A 22,097-nucleotide genomic window follows, 5' to 3' on the forward strand; every position below is an offset into this window, starting at 1 on the left:
GATTTCCATTAATCAATAAACTTTTCACTTCATAATAAAGACTAAGGGCACTATGGCCTTTTTTTGATCTAAATAAATTTTACAGAGAAATTTTTAATAAAAGTTTCAAATTAAAATTTGGTTTTAAATAATTATTTTTAAAATATTATTTTAGGTATTTCATCATATTATTGAATTTTTTTTTATATCAAAATTTTAAAAAATCACATAATTTTGAAGTTATTTCAAATAATTTTTCATACAAATCATTTTTGAAATAGAATTTTTTGAAAAAACTGTGATTTTGAGTATACTTTAATCTTCAATAATGTAGATTTATATTATAGTTATATCAAATATTTTAATTTATAAAAAATAATTTTAAAAGAGTTTTAGTATTTTGAAAATTATTTTTATAAAATCCATTTCCAAAAATATAAAAAAAAATTATTTTTTTAAAACTAAAAGAAACTGATCTAAATATATAGGCAGATTTTTTTTAATCTTCCAATTTAATCCCTTAAAAGATTAATGAGTGGAGTTTCATACTCGCTCTGCAATCCAATGTCCCTTTAGTAATCAAGTGAGCAAACAGAGATATTTTAAAAGAATAAAAATTGCATTTTTTTGTGGCGATGAAAAATCAAATTTTATAAGAATAGAAAATCTATTTAATCATATAGGAGTATTATATTAGACTTGATTGTGGAATTAAATTTGCTATTTTGTTGTAATAAATAAAGTTGCAGTTGTTAAGGAAAACATAATCAAAAGTGCAGATCAAATGACAAAAACAAATTCAAATATTAATTTCCACGAAATAAGAAAGTGGCATAACAAGATCGAAGTACAAATCAAAATTTAAACAAACAAATTAATCACTAGTAAATCAATAAGCATTGACAAAATTGCAGTTGGTTCTGATTTCTCCTTCATCATCACCCGTAAGAACATCGATGGCGCCGAACTTCGACATCGAAAACGCAAACTGGCGCTTGAAAACCGATGATTCTAAAGCCATTGCCGAAACCAATGGAGAAGTTCTTTGATCAGAATATAACAATTGATCTGTCGACAACAATCCCATTTTCTTTTCGAGATTTATATAGTACTTTTCATCAAAGGTTTTCGGTGTCCTTGCATCTAGATCAACATACTCCGAAGCCCATCGACATTTTCTTTTCAAGAAGTTTAGGTATTGAGGATCGATAGTTGGATCTGGTTTCCCTGTGTCTTTGTAGTTGTATAGCCTATATTGAATAGAGCCACATGATGTCCTTCCAATAGTATGTGCCCCTGATTAAATTCATAGTAATATTTCGTCAGTGACGGAGTCAGGACCCTGATTCAAAATTTGATGTGATGAATGTAAAAGATGTTTACCTGAGAGAACAACCAAGTCCAAAACATTCAAGCCCTTGGATTGGAAAAACTCAATCAAGGAAGTAACGTTTTCATGACCCTTTGGAATAATTTCGGTTTCACTATCAATTGATATTGTTCCATCTTTTCTTCCATAAGGGACTGTCCAATATAGTCCACCCAATTCAACAGTGGCGTCTCTTGCAACTGTTGTAAGAATGTCGGCACAAGACACTGTCTTAGGACATTGTTTCTCTACCTCTGCCTTTATATCATCAATTACTTCATAGCCTCGCAATGTCTTGCTTGCTTCTGCTGTCCTCTCACTTCCTTCGTGTTTCAATAGAATCGACGCGTCGCATCCCTTTAAAAAAACACATACAAAATGTTCAGACGAATATATAATGAATTTTGTAGCATCAAAACCTTTAAAAAAAAACATGGCAGTCTCGATGCAAGTATCAGTATCGATGTAGTGTCAGTATCAATGTCAATGTCGTGTGCAGAATAGTAATATAGTGAGTAATATTTATATGTACTTACCCTAATAGAGCAATCATGGAAGTGCAACCTTAGGAGACTAGCTGCTAAAGTGTAATCCTCTTTAATCCATTCTTTGACTTTGCTTTCCAAGATGGATTCAAATTGAGGACAACTTTTACGGTAGTAACCAAAGGATAAGAGATTATCCAAGTTTGTTTCATCTAATGTTGGGACTTGAAGAGTGAACTCAGCATTATTATCATAGTTTTCAACATAAGGTTGAGTTGAATTTGCTGAAATTATGTAAATAGCCAAAAGAAGCAAAAATCGGAGGTAAGAATTAGACATTTTTGAATCTCACACACTCCTAATTTGAATGGATTATAATTAATACAACTCTAGATATATGATGAGAGACTTTGATGTGTGTTATTTATATAGAAAGACTTTGATAATGTGAATATGTTATTAGGATGGAACAAACGTGGGAAGCACTTAGTGGAACACAAATGACATGCTAGCATGTTGTGTATTATTCTTTCATTTTGTTCCTTGCAAAATATATTAGGATTTTCTAATGATATTTTCTCTCATATGACTAGGGAGAGACTTCATTAAAGAAAAATATCATTTTGATGCATTCCCCTTTGAGCTAATTGACTGTGTATATTTGTTTGTAATAATTTACATTGACCATTTGTTTGATAACTGTTCTTTAAAAATTAAGTTTTCTTTTATAACGAAAAATAAAGTTAAATGATGGAATTTGAGTTAAGTAATAAAAAATAGACAAATATATCTATCAATATTTTGTGTGTGTAATCTACTAAGAATTCAATATGTTTATAATTCAATATATCTATCAATAGGTTAATATTAAAACATATATTAACCCATTTATTTGGAAAAAAAATCCTCTTAACTAATTTTTGAAATTTTTCTTATTTCTAATGTTTATAAAGACGAGATTAAAAAAACTTATTAATAAAAACTTTCTAAGCAAATATTAACCTATTCTTTTTTTAAGAAGAGAGGTAAACAAAATAAATTAGATCAAATATAATTTCAGAATTTGGAACATGTTAGATAGTATTATTGTTGTTATTTTTAAAATTAGGAAATTTCTTAATGTATCATATATATATATATATATAGATATATATAATATTATTATATAATATCTATATATATATATATATATCTATATATATATATTATATATATATATAATATATATATATATTATATATTATTATAATATATATAATATATATAATCGATATTATATCTATTATATATATATATTATTATATCTATATATATATATATATATATATATATATATATATATATATATATATATATATATATATATATATATTATATATATATATATATATATATATATATATTATTGGGGCGCCACATGAAAATATAAAAATGTTTCAAATTTTCGGAGATGCATATCTAAACGCACTCTGAGTAAATAGAAATCTGACTTAACGTTAAAATTTTTTAAAGATGCGTATTCAAAATTATTTCGGAGATGTATCTCCGGATGATATTGACTCTATATTGCGCCATAACCATTTTGTTTCCTCATTTCTAAAAGAACACAATTTTATCAAACTCTCTCAAATGTTCTTCCTCAACCAAATTCAAAATCAACCAAACAAGTTCAAAGGTTCTTCCATCAACATCAAGTACATCAGAGACATCATTTAACACTAAAGCAAAATTCTGAAATTGTAACTTTTTGATGTTTTGAAAAGTTTTTTGAGTTTTTGTATAAATGAGTAGAAATTGATGATTTAAGTAAGAAATGAGTAGAATTGCATGAATGATAGTTTATACATACTGTAGAACATGTTAGATGGTTACAAATAATGATCAACCCATTATTTTTGGAGTTTGGTGGTCTGCATTACCGTCATTGACAGACCTGAAAAGTTGCAAAAAATTCTGGAGATGCATCTCCAGAATTTGTTAACGTTTGGGTTCTGAGAAATCGGATATGCATCTCCAGAAATTACCAGGCTATTTTATTTCTTTTCTTGCTTGTACTAATTGTTTGATTTACTTACATGCAATATGGCTGATAGAGACGACAGATTGAGGCATGGGAAGAGTGCACAACATGCATCATTCAAGAGGGAGAATAGTCAGGTTTCGGAGGCTCATGTTCACTCTAGTCTGACACATGCGGAGGCATCGATTTCTGGAGCTCACGCTTCTTCATCTTCTTCTTCCTGTAAGAGACACGTGTCACCTACAGACACTTCACTGCCTCGATCCTCCCGCAACAGAGGTACCTGAGTCACCGATGGTACCTGAGGCACCAGTGCCACCCCAGGCATCAGAGGGTCGTTAGAGGAGTGACGTGGAAGGTGACGAGCATCTCCTTGGTGACTGGTGACCCGTCACGCATCTAGAATGAGCGTAATTTGCTCAGTGGCGTGGAACTGACTTGTCGTTCTGATTTTTGTTGTGTTGTTGTGAATTAGCTACTGTTTGGAGGTGTCTGATGTTGTTATTATGTTGTGATATATTTAATCCACTTGTTTTTCATGGAGAATAATGTTTTTATTTATTATGGTGATTACTTGGTGATGTTTGTGTGGTGAACATTTTTTGTGTGATAATTGCATGGTGAACATTTTTGGTGATATTGCATGTTATGGTGAATCATACATCATGGTGTACAGGCTTCGACTCAATTTTGGTGTGCTCTGATCTGGTGATATGGATTCAGGAGCGAGTAGCTAATTTCAATGACGAAATAGTGAAATGTTGCTTATAGTGATAACAACGAATTTGGTGTGCTATGGTCTGATAGTGTGGGTCCAGGAGCGAGTAGCCAGTTCCATATGGAAATTGGTGAAGCGTTATGTATGGTGATGGTGACGATTGGTGTGCTCTGGTCCTGGGGATTCGGGAGTGAGATGGACTTGTGCTTCCCATAATGGTACCGCATGCATTGTTGAGTCGTGGTGTTGAGTACATTTGCATTCATTATTTGCACATGTATTGTATGAGTCTATTGGTGTTAGTGATTGAGAATACTTGGTGATTGTATGTGATAGAATTGTGTTGATGTTTGTTTAGGCTACAATTGCATATTGTTGCACCATTTTATATTATGAGTGTATTCTCATCCCTTTGTTGTTTTTCTGATTTGGTGCTCCTTCTTGGGGTACAGACGAGCAGGTAAATGAGTAGCTACTTAGAAGTTGAAGGATGGCATTGAGGTTGTTCTTTTTTCTTTTCCATTTTATGTGTTGTTTTAGATTCTGTTGCTCTGACCTAAAACACTAGGCGGGCAAATGTTTTGTTTTTTTATTTGCAATTATTTCGATGTTGTCTATGTTGAAGGCATTTGCCATAACCGTGTTGATGTTATGATACATATTTGGTTGTTGAGTTATTTTAAGTTGATTATTCTGCTGCGACGAGCCTACGTTAAGGTGATCATATGATGACAGGTGTTTGAATTATTGCATGTTTATGTAATCCGTGTTACGGAGCAGGTTTATGTTGTGTATGAGTGACACCCTGTTGGAGAATTGCCATCCAAGGCGCAGCGGAATTTAAAAATTTCTCCATTTAGTGATCCTTACGAATGGGCATGATCAGTGATAGAATCGTTACCTCTTGTGGCGATTCAGACCTTTGGTGCAGATCTCTGATAATGATCAAAACCTTTGATACAGATCCACGAGGCGATCACGAACGTTGAACGATGACAACGTCTCTACTCAGTCCACACGAACGGATTCCTTCAATCGCAGTGCTAGCTGTTATGAATGAAGGCTTTGAGTGAGAGAAAGAGGGAAACAAAATTCCAAGTCTCTACTTGAATTTCTGTCTGAGTGGATTGGAGTGACAATGCTTCTACCCAAGGGGTTCTATTTATAGAACCACTTGTGTGGGCTTCAAGCTAAAAAGCCCACTTAAGTGTATTTTGGGTCATATCTTATAATATGCCCAAAATCACTTAAGTATTTGGTACCTTACCATATTTCGTCTCCCACTTAAGTGCACCGTACCTTACGGTGTTCCTTAGTTACTCTATCTCTCATCAATCCGTCCTTTGTGTGTGACCCTATAGGTTTTAGCGGCGTTGGCAATTATATTAAATCACGCATTTAACATAATAAATACTGAGCGTTATCTAGCAACACATCACTGCTACCCAAGTCACGAAAATGTCATGTGATCTGACAAAACCTCCTGTGATAATAATTATGTGTATAATTACCCCTTTGCCCATATGTCTATATTGAACACAAGGTATAGACCGTGTCACCCTTGTCCAGTTCAATATTGGGGCCATAGACATTTATCCTGTTACGCAGGATTGACAAATTCCATCTAGGACACTCATGTCCCTCAGCATGCTTCGTGGAGTACCCATCAACTGTCTTTATGGTTATCCAGTTACGGACAACGTTAGATCAGCAACAAAGCACTCGACTCTACATCTAGGATCCATAGTGGTTTTAGGTCGAAGAGTGGTATACACTATTATCACCATGAGAATAACTTATGACACTTTGCATAACTTTCTATATAGTATTCTCATAGCGGGTCAATCCGGTATAAATATTACTCATAATATTCATACCTATGTTTAAGACTTGATAACTCTTTATCCATGATCCATGAGATGTGATCATCAGTCTACAAACATAATAGTCTTAATGCTTTAATGTTATCCCACTTCACACTAAAGCTCGACTACGGATACTTTAAGAATAATGTCCTTGTGTTTAATGTGTTCTCATGATTAAGTCACACTTAATACATTAAACGGACTATCTATTCCAGGGACTTTATTAATCAACCATAATAAAGAAAATGCCTTTAAATAATTCGATACAAGTACCAAAAGTATTGGCCTCTAGGGCTTACACCAACAATCTCCCACTAGCACTAGAGCCAATCAGGCATACCCCGTATGCCCATTGATCTAGTATGGCCATCATGCTTCTGCTGCGCAAGAGGCTTTGTCAGTGGGTCAACTATATTGTCAAGTGTAGGTACTTTACATATTTTCGCACAATGCCTAAGTATGTGTTTGGATCGTTGGTGAGATCTAGGCTCCTTAGCTTGTGCGATAACACCATTGTTATCATAATAGAGACCAATGGGATCCACAATGCTAGGGACTATGCCAAGTTTATTGATCCAAACAGCTTCCTTTGCTGCACTTAAGGCAGCAATATACTCGGCCTCAGTTGTAGAATCAGCAACTGCATCTTGCGTTGAACTTTTCAAGCTCACAGTGCCACCATTTAAACAAAACACATAACCAGATTGGAATCATTCATATTAAAGCGTCTCAGCACTTTGTCTATGTATGTACTCTAACTTAGGCCAAGCAGTTTTGTGATCTATCTCTATAGATTTTGATTCCTAATATATAGGCTGCTTCACCTAGGTCCTTCATAGAAAAGCATTTCCCCAACCAAGACTTTACTTGTTGCAGGGTAGGGATATCGATTCCAATGAGTAATATGTCATCTACATATAATACCAGGAATACGATCATGCTCCCATTAACCTTCTTGTAGACATAAGGCTCATCTTTGTTCTTGATAAATCCATATAGTTTAATTGTTTCATCAAAACGAAGATTCCATGAGTAGGTCACAGGCTCATCTTGATCCATGAGTAATACATCACCTAGATCAGATATCCATATATCTCAGGTAGGTGACGTATCCTGCCTGACCTACATTGGTCTTGTTCTACTTGAGCAGGTTGCTCTTACACAACTACTTGTGTTTCCTGCTCTAATTCCTCCATAGGTGTATCGATACTTTGTGATTCTTGAATTTCTTCAAGTTCTACTTTCCTCCCACTGATTCCTTTGGAAATAAAATCCCTTTCTAGGAAAACTCAAGTTCGAGCAACAAACACTTTGCCCTCAGAAGGATTGTAGAAATAATATCCTCTTGTTTCTTTAGGATACCCCACAAATAAGCATTTGTCAGATTTGGGCTCAAGCTTAGTTGAAATTTGTCGTTTCACATAAACTTCGCAACCCCAAATCTTCATGTAAGACATATGTGGTCTCTTACCACTCCATATCTCATATGGTGTCTTTTCAACCTTTTGGATGGAACACGGTTAAGTGTGTAAGCTGATGTCAATGGTGTATGTCCTCAAAAGGAGTTTGGAAGATTGGTGTGACTCATCATGGATCGGACCATGTCCAACAGAGTTCGATTTCTTCTCTCAGATACACCCTTCCATTGGGATGTTCCAGGAGGAGTAAGTTGGGATAGGATCCCACACTCTTTCAGATGGTCATCAAACTCTAGGATTAAATACTCATCACTTCGATCTGATCGAAGAGTTTTAATATTCTTACCTAGTTGGTTTTAACTCGTTAGGTTTCACCCTTTAATGTTATTAATAGGCATTTCAAGATCAAGGACATATAGTCCATTGTTCATTTGTGCAGTAGCATAGAATATATCATTCAAATAAATTGAGCAACAATTGTTCTTTATTATAAATGAAAAACCAAACTTGTCCAAACAAGCAATGGAAATAATATTCCTGCTAATTGCAGGTACATAATAACAGTTCTCTAACTGAATTATTAAACCACTAGGTAAAGTCAATACAAAAGTTCCTACGGCTAAAGCAGCAACCTTTGCTCCATAGCCAACTCGTAGGTCGACTTCACCTTTTGCCAAATCTCTACTCCTTTTTAGTTCCTGCACATTTGTACAAATGTGAGAACTGCATCCAGTATCTAATACCCATGATGCAGAAGTAGATAAATTAATAACAAAAATACCTGAAGTTGAAGTCTCTACTCCATTCTTCTTATCTTCCAGGTACTTTGGGCAGTTCCTCTTCCAGTGTTCGGTCTTACCGCAATGGAAGCAGGTGCCTTCTTTTGCTATGCCTCCACTAGGCTTCAAAGCAGCAGTGGGTCTGGGATTGGCAACTTCCTTGCCCTTCCCCTTATCACTCTGCTTTGTGGGCCTTTTGTTCTGTCTCTTTCCATTTCCGATCATCAGAATGGACTTCCCTTTTGACTTCAGATTCTGCTTGGCAGTTCTTAACATGGCGAGCAGTTCAGGAAGAGATTTGTCCATATCAATCATATTGAAATTTAGGACAAATTGACTGAAACTATCTGGCAACGATTGCAAGATCAAATCAGTTGCAAGTTCCTTTTCGAGGGGAAAACCCAATCTCTCAAGGTTTTCCACATACCCAATCATCTTGAGTACATGGGGACCTACAGGGGCTCCCTCAGCTAACTTGCTTTGAAAAAGGGCTTTTGAAACTTCAAACCTCTCATGCCTTGCTTGCTCTTGATAGAGCAACTTCAGGTGTTCGATCATATCGAACGCTGACATGTTCTCATGTTGCTTTTGCAATTCTGAGTTCATGGTAGCCATCATGAGACAAGCAGTTTCATTGGCATCATCGACATGCTTCTTATAAGCATCTCTTTCTGCCTTAGGTGCAGAACTAGGAGGTTCCTCTTCAGGAATAGGTGTCTCCAAGACATACAGCTTTTTATCATGTTTGAGGACAATCCTCAGGTTTCGGTGCCAATCCAGGAAATTTGTCCCAGACAATTTTTCCTTATCAAGGATTGATCGCAGGATGTTGTTAGAGGTGTTTGCTGTCATGGTAATCTACATAAGGATTAATGAAAATATAAGTATCATTGACATATTCAATTAGGCCTTTAATTAAATATGCTCCCACTATTTTATTCAAAACAAATGACCCTCATCATTTGATTCGGAAAATCCCGTTGGAAGATCTTCTAGTGGGTCGAGATCCATATTTCACTTCGTTCTAAGTCCACGTAGGCGGATTACACAAAACTAGGTTATTTAGGTAGGAACTCCTTCCAATTGTATCTCATACAACTCTCAAAAATTTCAGTTGGGTGAATAACTCCTTATTCCAATCCATCATATGGATCATTCCCAACTCTTGCTTCTAAACATATATATAATCTTATTATAATTTGTTTAGTTAAGTTTGACCCATTGTTTTAACAGTTGGATATTACAATTATCCCATCGCACCTTACTAATATAGAACATGCACCTCGCGTAGGCGAAACCTACATTATTCAATACTAGTCTTGATGAGTGTTAAAACTTGGAAAGCTTAAAACTTAATATTTATTTTGAGGGAATTGCAATTTTTCTGATCTCACCGGCTTGTTTATCATATAAACCGTCTCTCACATGCATCAACATACATTCACATGCATCAACATACATACATACATAATGAAACAGTTATGGCCCCTAATTGTTCTCCCAAGCCAATGAGAGAACCCAAGCTAACCTACAACGATCTAAGCTTCTCCAAGCAAGATCTTCAAGGTTGTCCTCCTTTGGCACTGACTTCTTTGCTTTCTTCATATCATTACATTACATGAAAGAAACTCGTTTTACATACGAGGGAGTGAGATGAGAAAAGAAGTTACATTTGGGAGATTAAGAGAGAGGCACGACACGCAGGTCGTAGTTTAAAAAATCCAAAACAAAACAAAGGAAAACTAAGGCCATAACCGATCACCACAAGACAATAATAAACACTTTATTATTATTATTATTAATTCCTTTAATTAATTAAAATCAAATTAAATTTCGACGACCGATCACACTACGCAAAGTTAGCCGGGGGTCCGCTGCCCGGACAACGGGAACGGGTGTTCCGCTGCCCGGTCAGCGGACAGGGGTCAAGGGGGCAGCGCCCCTTGCGGGGTCGAAGGGGCAGCGCCCCTGCTCGAAAATTTTAATGAACAATTCATTTAAAATTGACGTCGTTTTTCGTATCAACACTTGATACTTCAAAGCACTTTTTCTAGCCGAATGGGTGAATTTTTTCTTGCGTTAACCAGTTAACCATATGCGTTAACCGGTTAACACTGTTTGAAAACTTTTAGAAAATTCTTTTCTGCCTTGCGTTAACCGGTTAACCATATGCGTTAACCGGTTAACACTGTTTGAAAATGTCTTGGAAAACTGTTTTCCGCCTTGCGTTAACCGGTTAACCAAATGCGTTAACCGGTTAACACTGTTTGAAAATCTCAAAAAATTTATTTCGCATTGTGTTAACCGGTTAACCATATGTGTTAACCGGTTAACACTGTTCCAAAAATGTTTAGAAGGCTGTATTCAGTTTCTCGTTAACCGGTTAACCATACGCGTTAACCGGTTAACACTGTTCGGAAAAGTGTTTAGAACGCACAACTCTTGTGCAGTCAAACCCCAATCGCATAACTCTCTGACAACACAACCCTTATGCCGTCACTAACCCTGATGCACCAATTTCAGACCGTCAAACACATCTCGATTGTTAATTCAGTATGATTGATCAACACGTCATTGCTTCACCATACTAATGTCGGATCAAGAAGCAAACGACCATTGATCGCTCAAAGGAAAACAATCATCGAGGGTTTGAATGAACGAAACGAGAACACTATATCATATATAATGTATTTTGCATCAGGATTACACATATCACATATATGTAACTTGATCGATCTCAATTTAACCTTTGATTCATTCTGTCTTTAATCATATTATTACAGAACAAAAACAAATATCAGATTCATGGTTTTGTAAGTGGCTCTGATACCACTGTTGGAGAATTGTCATCCAAGGCGCAGTGGAATTTAAAAATTTCTCCATTTAGTGATCCTTACGAATGGGCATGATCAGTGATAGAATCGTTACCTCTTGTGGCGATTCAGACCTTTGGTGCAGATCTCTGATAATGATCAAAACCTTTGATACAGATCCACGAGGCGATCACGAACGTTGAACGATGACAACGTCTCTACTCAGTCCACACGAACGGATTCCTTCAATCGCAGTGCTAGCTGTTATGAATGAAGGCTTTGAGTGAGAGAAAGAGGGAAACAAAATTCCAAGTCTCTACTTGAATTTCTGTCTGAGTGGATTGGAGTGACAATGCTTCTACCCAAGGGGTTCTATTTATAGAACCACTTGTGTGGGCTTCAAGCTAAAAAGCCCACTTAAGTGTATTTTGGGCCATATCTTATAATATGCCCAAAATCACTTAAGTATTTGGTACCTTACCATATTTCGTCTCCCACTTAAGTGCACTGTACCTTACGGTGTTCCTTAGTTACTCTATCTCTCATCAATCCGTCCTTTGTGTGTGACCCTATAGGTTTTTGCAGCGTTGGCAATTATATTAAATCACGCATTTAACATAATAAACAGTGAGTGGTATCTAGCAACACATCACTGCTACCCAAGTCACGAAAATGTCATGTGATCTGACAAAACCTCTTGTGATAATAATTATGTGTATAATTACCCCTTTGCCCATATGTCTATATTGAACACAAGGTATAGACCGTGTCACCCTTGTCCAGTTCAATATTGGGCCCATAGACATTTATCCTGTTACGCAGGATTGGCAAATTCCATCTAGGACACTCATGTCCCTCAGCATGCTTCGTGGAGTACCCATCAACTGTCTTTATGGTTATCCAGTTACGGACAACGTTAGATCAGCAACAAAGCACTCGACTCTACATCTAGGATCCATAGTGGTTTCAGGTCGAAGAGTGGTATACACTATTATCACCATGAGAATAACTTATGACACTTTGCATAACTTTCTATATAATATTCTCATAGCGGGTCAATCCGGTATAAATATTACTCCTAATATTCATACCTATGTTTAAGACTTGATAACTCTTTATCCACGATCCATGAGATGTGATCATCAGTCTACAAACATAATAGTCTTAATGTTTTAATGTTATCCCACTTCACACTAAAGCTCGACTACGGATACTTTAAGAATAATGTCCTTGTGTTTAATGTGTTCTCATGATTAAGTCACACTTAATACATTAAACAGACTATCTATTCCAGGGACTTTATTAATCAACCATAATAAAGAAAATGCCTTTAAATAATTCGATACAAGTACCAAAAGTATTGGCCTCTAGGGCTTACACCAACACACCCTAGGTGTGTATTTTGTTTTATTTTCACATTGTTTCATTTTTTTCGTGGTTTAAGGTGTTACATAGTGGTATTAGAGCAGACCGGTCCATCCAGCCAGGTTTTTGACATATTATTGGTTCCCTAGTATGCGACGAGTGTGCGAATATTGTTGATGCATTATTTCTTCTAATGTTTGTTTGATGGTGTACATCGTAATGGTTGGGAGAAACGATTGCAAAATTTATGATGTTTTGGAGTAAGTGGCTTAGGTGTTTCAGGGGCAACATAATCATCAAGGTGATAATGATGAGTTTCGTGGATTGGAAAAGTTTTAAAGAAACAAGTCGCCGACTTTCAAAGGCAGATATGATCCGGAGGGTGCGCAGACATGGCTTAGAGAAATAAAGAAGATTTTCCGAGTGATGGCTTGCACAAAAATCCAGAAGGTGCAGTTTGGTACTCGCATGTTGTCTAAAGAGGCCGAAGATGGGTGGGATAATATGCGCCAGAGACTGGGGGTTATTGGTACTGAGGTTACTTGGGCTGTGTTCCGAGTTCATTTTCTGGAGAAATACTTTCCTGAGGATGTGCGGAGCAAGAAGGAGATCGAGTTCCTCGAACTCAAGCAAGGGAATATGATTGTTTCTGGATACGCTGCTAAGTTCAAATAACTTGTGAAGTTTTATCCACACTACAATGGTGCGGTTGTGGAGGGGCCGACATGCATTAATTTTGAGAGCGAATTGCGTCCTAAGATCAAATAGGGTATTGGGTACCAGGAGATTCTCTGATTTCCTATGTTGGTGAACAAGTTTAGGATTTATGATGAAGATAGTATGGTCCGTTCTTCTCATTATAAGAGCATGAGTGAGATGAAGGGGAAGAACCAATATCGTGGGAAGTCGTATAGTGCTCTAGCTGACAAAGGGAGCCAAAGAGCTTCATATGATAGAAAGCCAAATGAGGGAGAGACTTCCGCTTATGTCAAGTGTTTTAAGTGTGGGAATAACGTTCTGAGGTGTTTTAAATGTGGGAAGACAGGTCACTGTGTTGCAGATGGCAAGAGTGTTGGGCCAACTTATTATAATTGTGGCGAGCAGGGCCACATCAGTACTATTTGTCAGAAGTCGAAGAAGGCACGGTCTGGAGGGAAAGTCTTTGTGTTGTCAGGGATAGAGACTACTAGCTCAGACAGGTTAATTTGAGGTACGTTTTTTATTAATAGTATCGAGTTTATTGTTATTATTGACATGGGTGCAACACATTCGTATATTTTGCTTGATTGTGATGAGAGGTTGTGTTTAAAGTTGTCTTATATGGTTGGCAGTATGATTGTTGATACCCTAGCTTTAGGTCCAATAACCACTTCATGGTTTTGTTTGATCGTGGCGTGTGTCGGTGTTGTTAGTCAAGAAGAAAGATGGTAACATGCGACTGTGTTGACTATCGAAAGATCTACAAAGTGATGATCAAGAACAAGTATCCACTTCCAAGGATTGATGATATGATGGATCCGTTGGATAGTGCTTGTGTGTTAAGAAAGATTGATCTGCGGTTGGGTTATCATCAGATTCGTGTGAAGTCGGAAGACATTCTGATAACTGCATTCAGAACGAGATACAATCATTAAAAATATCCACTGATGTCGTTCGGAGTATGTAATGTGTCTGGAGTGTTCATGTAGTACATGAATATATTATTGCACCTGTACTTAGATTTGTTCATGGTTGTGTTCATCGATGGCATCTTGATACATTCGAAGTCCGATGAAGAGCATGTAAATCATTTGGGAGTTGTATTGCAGACCTTGCAAAAAAAGAAGTTGTATGCAAAGTTGTCCAAGTGTGAGTTCTGGTTGCGAGAAGTGAGTTTCCTTGGTACATGATTTCTAGTGGTGGTATTGTGGTTGATCCATCGAAGATAGATGTTGTGCTGTAATGGGAGACACCTAAGTTTGTTACTGAGATTAGAAATTTTCTTGGTTTGGTTGGTTACTACAGGAAATTTATCAAAGGCTTTTCGAAATGAGCATTACCTTTGACTCAATTCAATCAAAAGGGTCAAGCGTATGTTCGGGACGTGCATTGCGAAGAGATTTTTTTAGAACTCAAGAGGAAGTTGACGTCTGCTTCAGTTTTGATTTTTCCAAATCCAAGTGAGTCCTTTGTGGTGTTTTTTGATGCTTCTTAGATGGGTCTAGGTGGTGTGTTGATGCGGAATGGTCAGGTTATGGCTTAGGCTTCTAGTAAGTTGAGAGTTTATGAAAGGAATTATCCTACGCATGGTTTAGAGTTATAGGCAGTGGTATTTGTATTGAAGATTTGGAGGCATTATTTATTTGGCTCCAAATTTAAGGTGTTCAATGATCACAAGAGTTTGAAGTATATATTCGATCAGAAGGAGTTGAATATAAGGCAGAGGAGATGGCTCGAATTCCTGAAAGATTACGATTTTGGGTTAAGTTACCACCCTAGTAAAGGCAATGTTGTGGCTGATGTGTTGAGTAGGAAGTAGTTGCATATGTCGATGTCGATGGTTCGAGAGTTGGAATTGATTGAGCAATTCAGAGAAATGAGTTTGGTATGCGATTAAACTCCTAATAATGTGAAGTTGGGTATGTTGAAACTGACTAGTAGTATTCTTGAAGAAATCAGAGAAGGTTATAAAATCGATGTGGGATTGGTTGACTGACTTGTGTTAATCAATCAAGGTAAAAGAGGTGATTTAGAATCAATGAGAATGGTGTTATGAGATTCATAGATAGGGTTTGTGTACTAGATTTACCTGAGCTTAAGAAGAGTATTCTTGAGGAAGTTCATATGAGTGGTCTGAGCATTCATCCCAGTGCTACTAAGATATATTAAGACTTGAAGAAATTGTTTTGGTGGCAAAAAATGAAGAAGGAAGTAGTTGAGTTCGTTTATGCTTGTTTGACATGCTAGAAGTCGAAGATTGAACATTAGAGGTCGTTGGGTTTGATGTAACCGTTGAGTATTCTTGGGTGGAAGTGGGATTGCATTTCTATGGATTTTGTGACAAGTTTGCCAAAGACGAAGAATGGGTGTGATTCCATTTGGGTGATCATGGATAGACTAACTAAGTTGGATTATTTCATACCAATTAAGATCACTTATTCTTTATAGAAGTTGGTTGAGTTGTATATTGTGAAGGTTATCAGCTTGCATGGTATTCCATCGCGCATTATGTCGGATAGATGCCAATGATTTATATCGAGGTTTTGACAGAGTTTGCAGGGAGTGTTGGGTACTAAGCTGAAGTTGAGTTTTGCTTATAATCTACAGACAAACGATCAGACGAAGATGACTATTCAATCCTTAGAGGATCTATTGATGGTTTGTGTTCGAGGACAAAGAGGTGCTTGGGATAGCTACTTGTCATTGGTTGAGTTCACTTACAATAACAGTTTCTGTTCAAGTATTGGTATGGCCCTGTTTGAGGAATTGTATTGTAGGAGGTGTAACACACCTTTGTGTTGGTATGAATCTGGTGATAGTGCAGTGATTGGACCTGAGATAGTGCAACAAACTTCTAAGAAGACCAAGATGACCCAAAGAAAGATGAAGGATTTTCAAAGTCGCTAGAAGAGTTACCATTATAAGAGGAGGAAAGTATTTGAGTTCCAAGAGGGAGACCATGTGTTTTTGCGAGTTACTCTGGTACATAGTGTTGGCCGAGCCTTGAAGTCTCAAAAGCTTACGCCACATTTTTTTGGTCCATACCAGATCTTACAGAGGATAGGAGAGGTGGCCTATCAGATTTCTTTTCCACTGCTGCTTCCTAATCTTCATGATGTGTTTCATGTGTCTCAATTGAGGAGGTGCATTCCTGTTCTGGTTCAGGGTGACAGGTGTCACCCAAATGACACCTTAGTCTTCATCATTTTGGAGGCGTTGAGGGAGTCAGCTTCCTGACGGGTAGACCGTCATGGTCCTCGGACGGGTTTGATTGGGACGATCGTCATAGGGGTGACGTTTATAGTGACTTGGAAGGTGACGAGCATCACCTTGGTGAAGGGCTTGATTGGAACTGATTTGTTGTTCTGATTTTTATTATGCTGTTGTGAATTAGCTATTGTTTGGCCATTGTTTAGAGGTGTCTGATGTTGTTATTATGTTATGATGTATTTAATCCACTTGTTTTGCATGGAGAATAATGTTGTTGTTTATTATGGTGATTACTTGGTGATGTTTGTGTGGTGAACATATTTTGTGATAATTGCATGGTGAACATTTTTGGTGATATTGCATGTTATGGTGAATCATGCATCATGGTGTACGGGCTTCGTTCAGTTTTGGTGTGCTCTGGTCCGATGGTTTGGATTCAGGAGTGAGTAGCTTATTTCAATGAGGACTTATGAAACGTTGCTTATGGTGATATCAATGAATTCGGTGTTATCTAATATGATGGTGTGGATTCAGAAGCGAGTAGTTAGTTCCATATGGGAATTGGTGAAGCGTTACCTATGACGATGGTAACGATTGGTGTGCTCTGGTCCTATGGTGGGGATTCAGGAGCGAGATGGACTTGTGTTGTCCATAATGGTACGACATGCATTATTGAGTCGTGGTGTTGAGTACATTTGATTCATTATTTGCATATGTATTGTATGAGTACATTGATATTAGTGATTGAGAATACTTGGTGATTGCATGTGATTGAATTGCGTTGATGCTTGTTTAGGCTACCCTTGCATATTTTTGCACCATTTTACATTATGAGCGTATTCTCACCCTTTTGTTGTTTGTGTGGTTCTGTGATCCTTCTTGGGGTACATACGAGCAGGTAAATGAGTGGCTGCTTCGGATCCGAAGGATGGGGTTGAGGTTGTTCTTCTTTATTTTCCGTTTTATGCACTTTTTTAGATTCTGTTGCTCTGATCTGTAACACTGAGCGAGCGAACATTTTGTTTTGCTATCTGCTATTATTTCGATGTTGTTTATGTTGAAATAAAATTCCATTAATGTGTTGATGCTATGATACATATTTCATTCTTGAGTTATTTTAAATTGATTATTCTGCTGCGATGAGCCTATGTTAAGGCGAGCATGTGATGACATGTGTTTGAATTATTGCATGTTTATGAAACACATGTTACATAGCAGGTTTATGTTGTATATGAGTGACACCCTAGTTGTGGATTTTATTTTATTTATGCATTGTTTCACATTTCAGGGTTTTATAATGACGAGTAGGTGGGGCTCCATAGAGCATATGCTATGAGAGCATACTTGTTATATTTGGTTGGCACTGCGGTTTTTGTGGACTAGAGTGTCACTTATGTAGATGTCATTTACCTACGGCACTTCAAAGACTTAGAGAGGATCCATGAGCACATTATTTGGTCTACTTTTACTAGAAGTTATCAAAGGGTTGTAGGTGGAAGACGAAGAAGGTCACAAGTAGCATCACACTACTGAAGATAATATTTATTGGTATTTTAATGTTTCTGTCATTTTCATTACATTTTTCCGACACCCTTAATGATGGTTCGTATATTCCAAAGTTTTCATGTTTGGATCCTCCAGGACTTCCAGCATATCTCCGGCTGGTCGTATGTACCGACTTACAATAAGGATATTTCATGTGCTTCTGCATTTAGCCTACTCAGAAGGAATCGGGCGATAGAGTAATTCCGAGTGTATCTTGATCGCTTGGTTGTCGAGGATATGCACTTCAAAATCTATGTCGATAACTGTGAGACACGACCATTTGACGACATGGTGTTATATGGGATGGGTGGCTTACGGCTCACGACTCACATTTCCTCATCTTCCTGAGCGAGTCATGCGGGAGTTCGGCTATACTCAGACTATTCCCAGACACCTCGTTATCTCTGCTCCTCCTGCTATGACAGGTAGAGAGATGGATGCCATGCTTGATAATTATCTTAGTCATCTAGTACTAGAGGAGGCACGCAGTACCATAGCTGAGAGCGTCTGGAGCTATGTCGATGGGTACATGATGACAGTCCGTTATTGCATATATTTAGTCGAAGAATCAAATTAAAACAAGGGAAAGATGAGCCAAAATAAAGAAAAAAATAGCTAAGTGTGAAGATTGTGGACTTAGTGAAAATTTCAGTGATTAAGGAGCAAAAAAGAGTCCAACTTCGGAAATAATCACATGCAATATCACGCAGCATCGCGCGCGCGACATGGCCCTAAAAGCTGCATCGCGCGTGCGATGCAAGTAATCACATGTATGATGGTCTCTTTTTTTGGACTGCTTCTGTTGTTGATGATGTTTAGTCAATAACTCGGGATGATATGGAGGTTATTCCTCAGGATGATATTCTTGTTAGTCGCTTATACTGCATTGTTCATCTTAGGCCTGTAGGGTGATAAGTTATGGTGTTTAATTCTGAAATTGTCGCATAACTCGTCCATTACCTTGTTATTCAGATTCAACCCATTATCAGTGATGATTTTATTAGGAATGCTATAGCGACAAATGATTTCCTTTTTTATGAATATTGCAATCACTTGCCTCATTACATTGGTATAGGAAGCAACTTCTACCCACTTGGTAAAATAATCGATGGCGACCAAGATGAATTGGTGTCCATTCATAAATTTTGGTTTGATCATCCTGATTATGTCAATACCCCGTATGGAGAAAGGCAATGGAGCAGTCAGAACATTCAAGGGAGTAGGTGGCACATGCACTTTATCCGCATAGATCTGGAACTTGTGAAATTTCTTGACGTATTTGAAGTAATCAAACTCCATAGTTAACCAGTAGTACCCCTCTCTGAGAAATTTCTTAGCCCTGGTATGTCCATTGGCATGAGTGCCAAAGGATCCCTCGTGAATCTCTTTGAGAAGTACATATGTTTCGTATCCATCTAGGCATTTGATTAAGACCATGTCGTGGTTCCGTTTGTAGAGCACATCACCATTGAGGAATAATTGAGATGCCAATATTCTAAGTGTTTTCTTATCTTGGTTTGAAGCGTTTGTAGGATACTCTTGTTTTTGTAGGAACATTTTAATGTCGTAATACCAAGGTTTATTATTTGTTCCCACTTCCACTGCTATGCAATATGCTGGTTCATCCAAATGTTGAATCCTTATAGAAGGTGCTTCATTGTACCATTTGACTTTGGACATGGATGATAAAGGAGCTAAGGCATTTGCTAGTCAGTTCTCTTCTCGAGGGATGTAGTGGAAAGTAATCTCATCAAAGTAGGTGATCATATTTCGGACGTGATCCTGATATTTGATTAGCTTAGCATTATGTATTCTCCGTTCTCCCTTGATTTGATTGATAACGAGAGTAGAACCTCTGTATACTTCTAAGATCTTGATCCTTAAGTCGATAGCTTTGTCGAGTCCTAGGATGCATGCTTCATACTCTGCCATGTTGTTGGTGCATATGAAACATAACCTAGGTGTAAATGGAATGTGATAACCTGTTGGAGAATTTATGATAGCCCCGATCCCATGTCCTTCCACATTTGAGGCACCGTCAAATATGAGTTTCCATCTAGGTCCTGGTTCAGGTCCTTCATTGAGGCCTGGAGTCTCACAATCCACTATCACCATAACATCTTCATTGGAGAAGTCAAATTGTATAGGTTGATAATCTTGCATCGGCTGATGAGCGAGATAATCTGATAACACACTTCCTTTGATGGCTTTTTGTGTGACATATTGGATGTCATACTCGGCCAATAACATCTGCCATCGTGCTATTCTTCCTGTTACTGCTGGCTTGTCAAAAATATATTTGATAGGATCCATCCTGGATATTAGTAAGGTAGTATGACACACCATGTATTATTGTAGACGTCTAGCAACCCAGACTAAAGCGCAACAAGTTTTCTCCAAGAGCGAATATCAGGATTCACAATCAGTGAATTTCTTACTTAGGTAGTAGATTGCATGCTCTTTTCTTCTAGTTTCATCTTGTTGCCCCAATGCACATCCCATAGAACCGTCAAGTTTTGTTAGGTATATTATGAGTGGTCTTCCTAGAATTGGTGGTATCAAGATAGGTGGTTCTTGTAAATATTTCTTGATTTTGTCAAAAGCCTTTTGATAACCTTCATTCTACTCAATAGCCTGATCTTTCCTGAGCAATTTAAAGATAGGTTCACATGTGGTTGTGAGATATGAAATAAACCTAGCAATGTAGTTTAATCTTCCCAAGAAACTTTGAACCTCTTTTTCTATCCTCGGAGCTAGCATATCTTGGATGACCCTGACTTTTTCAGGATCAACTTCAATTCCTCTCTGGATGACTATGAACCCCAATAATTTCCCTAATCTGACTCTAAAAGTGCACTTTGCAGGATTCTGACGTAACTTGAACTTCCTTATACGATAAAGTAGCTTCTACAAATTGACTTTATGATCTTCTTTATTCTATGACTTTGTAATCATATCATCAACATAGACCTCAATTTCCTTGTGAATCATATCGTGGAAGAGAGTCACCACTGCCCTTTGGTACGTCGCCCCGCTTTCTTTAATCCAAAAAGCATTACCTTGTAACAGAAGGTGCCCCTGGGACTGATAAACGTGTTTTTTCCATGTCGGTGGGAGATATCTTTATCTGATTATAACCAGAGAATCCATCCATGAATGAAAAGATCAAAAATTGAGCGGTGTTGTCTACCAGTACATCAATATGGGGCAAAGGCAAATCATCTTTAGGACTTTCCATATTCAGATCTCTATATTCTACACACATTCTGACTTTCCCATCTTTCTTCGGGATTGGCACGGTATTAGCAAGCCATTGTGGATACTTGGAAACAGCTAAGAACCCCGTGTCGAACTGTTTTTTGACCTCTTCTCTGATCTTGAGAGACATGTCTGGTCTAATCCTTCTTAATTTCTGTTTGACTGGCGGACACTCCGGTTTGAGCAGTAGCCTGTGTACGACAATGTTCGTGTCTAGTCCTGGCATGTCTTGATACGACCAAGCAAACACATTTGCATACTCATGTAAAAGTTTGACCAACCCTTCCTTGTTCTTATCCTCTAAGGCAGTGCCAACCTTAACCTCTTTCTTGTTTTCTTCGGTCCCCAGATTGATCACATCCACTGGTTCCTGTGAGGTTGAATTTCTTTATCTTCTTGTTTCAACAGTCTGGCCAATTCTGTAGGAAGCTTGCAATCATACTCATCGCCTTCTTTCGCTTGGTTAATCGAGAATTCAAAGTCATAAGGGATTATAGCAGTGTTGTTTTCAATCAGTTCATTTATTAATTTACACGAGGAAGGTTTTTTTTAAATGACGTGCTGAGAATGAAAG

General features: G+C 37.4%; 1 protein-coding gene across 1 annotated transcript; it reads right to left on the bottom strand.

Moving 5' to 3' along the window:
• Window positions 1-846: 846 nt before the first annotated feature.
• Window positions 847-2,232, bottom strand: LOC127115786 (peroxidase 7). Its single transcript, XM_051047240.1, has 3 exons — window positions 1,885-2,232; window positions 1,363-1,705; window positions 847-1,275 (listed from the first exon to the last, which is right to left on the bottom strand). Exons 1-3 carry the CDS (start codon window positions 2,170-2,172, stop codon window positions 869-871), a joined length of 1,038 nt encoding a protein of 345 aa, XP_050903197.1. The 5' UTR covers window positions 2,173-2,232; the 3' UTR covers window positions 847-868.
• Between the last annotated feature and the right edge of the window lie 19,865 nt (window positions 2,233-22,097).

The sequence above is a fragment of the Lathyrus oleraceus genome, chromosome 1, assembly GCF_024323335.1.
Source record: "Lathyrus oleraceus cultivar Zhongwan6 chromosome 1, CAAS_Psat_ZW6_1.0, whole genome shotgun sequence".
Taxonomy (NCBI): domain Eukaryota; kingdom Viridiplantae; phylum Streptophyta; class Magnoliopsida; order Fabales; family Fabaceae; genus Lathyrus; species Lathyrus oleraceus.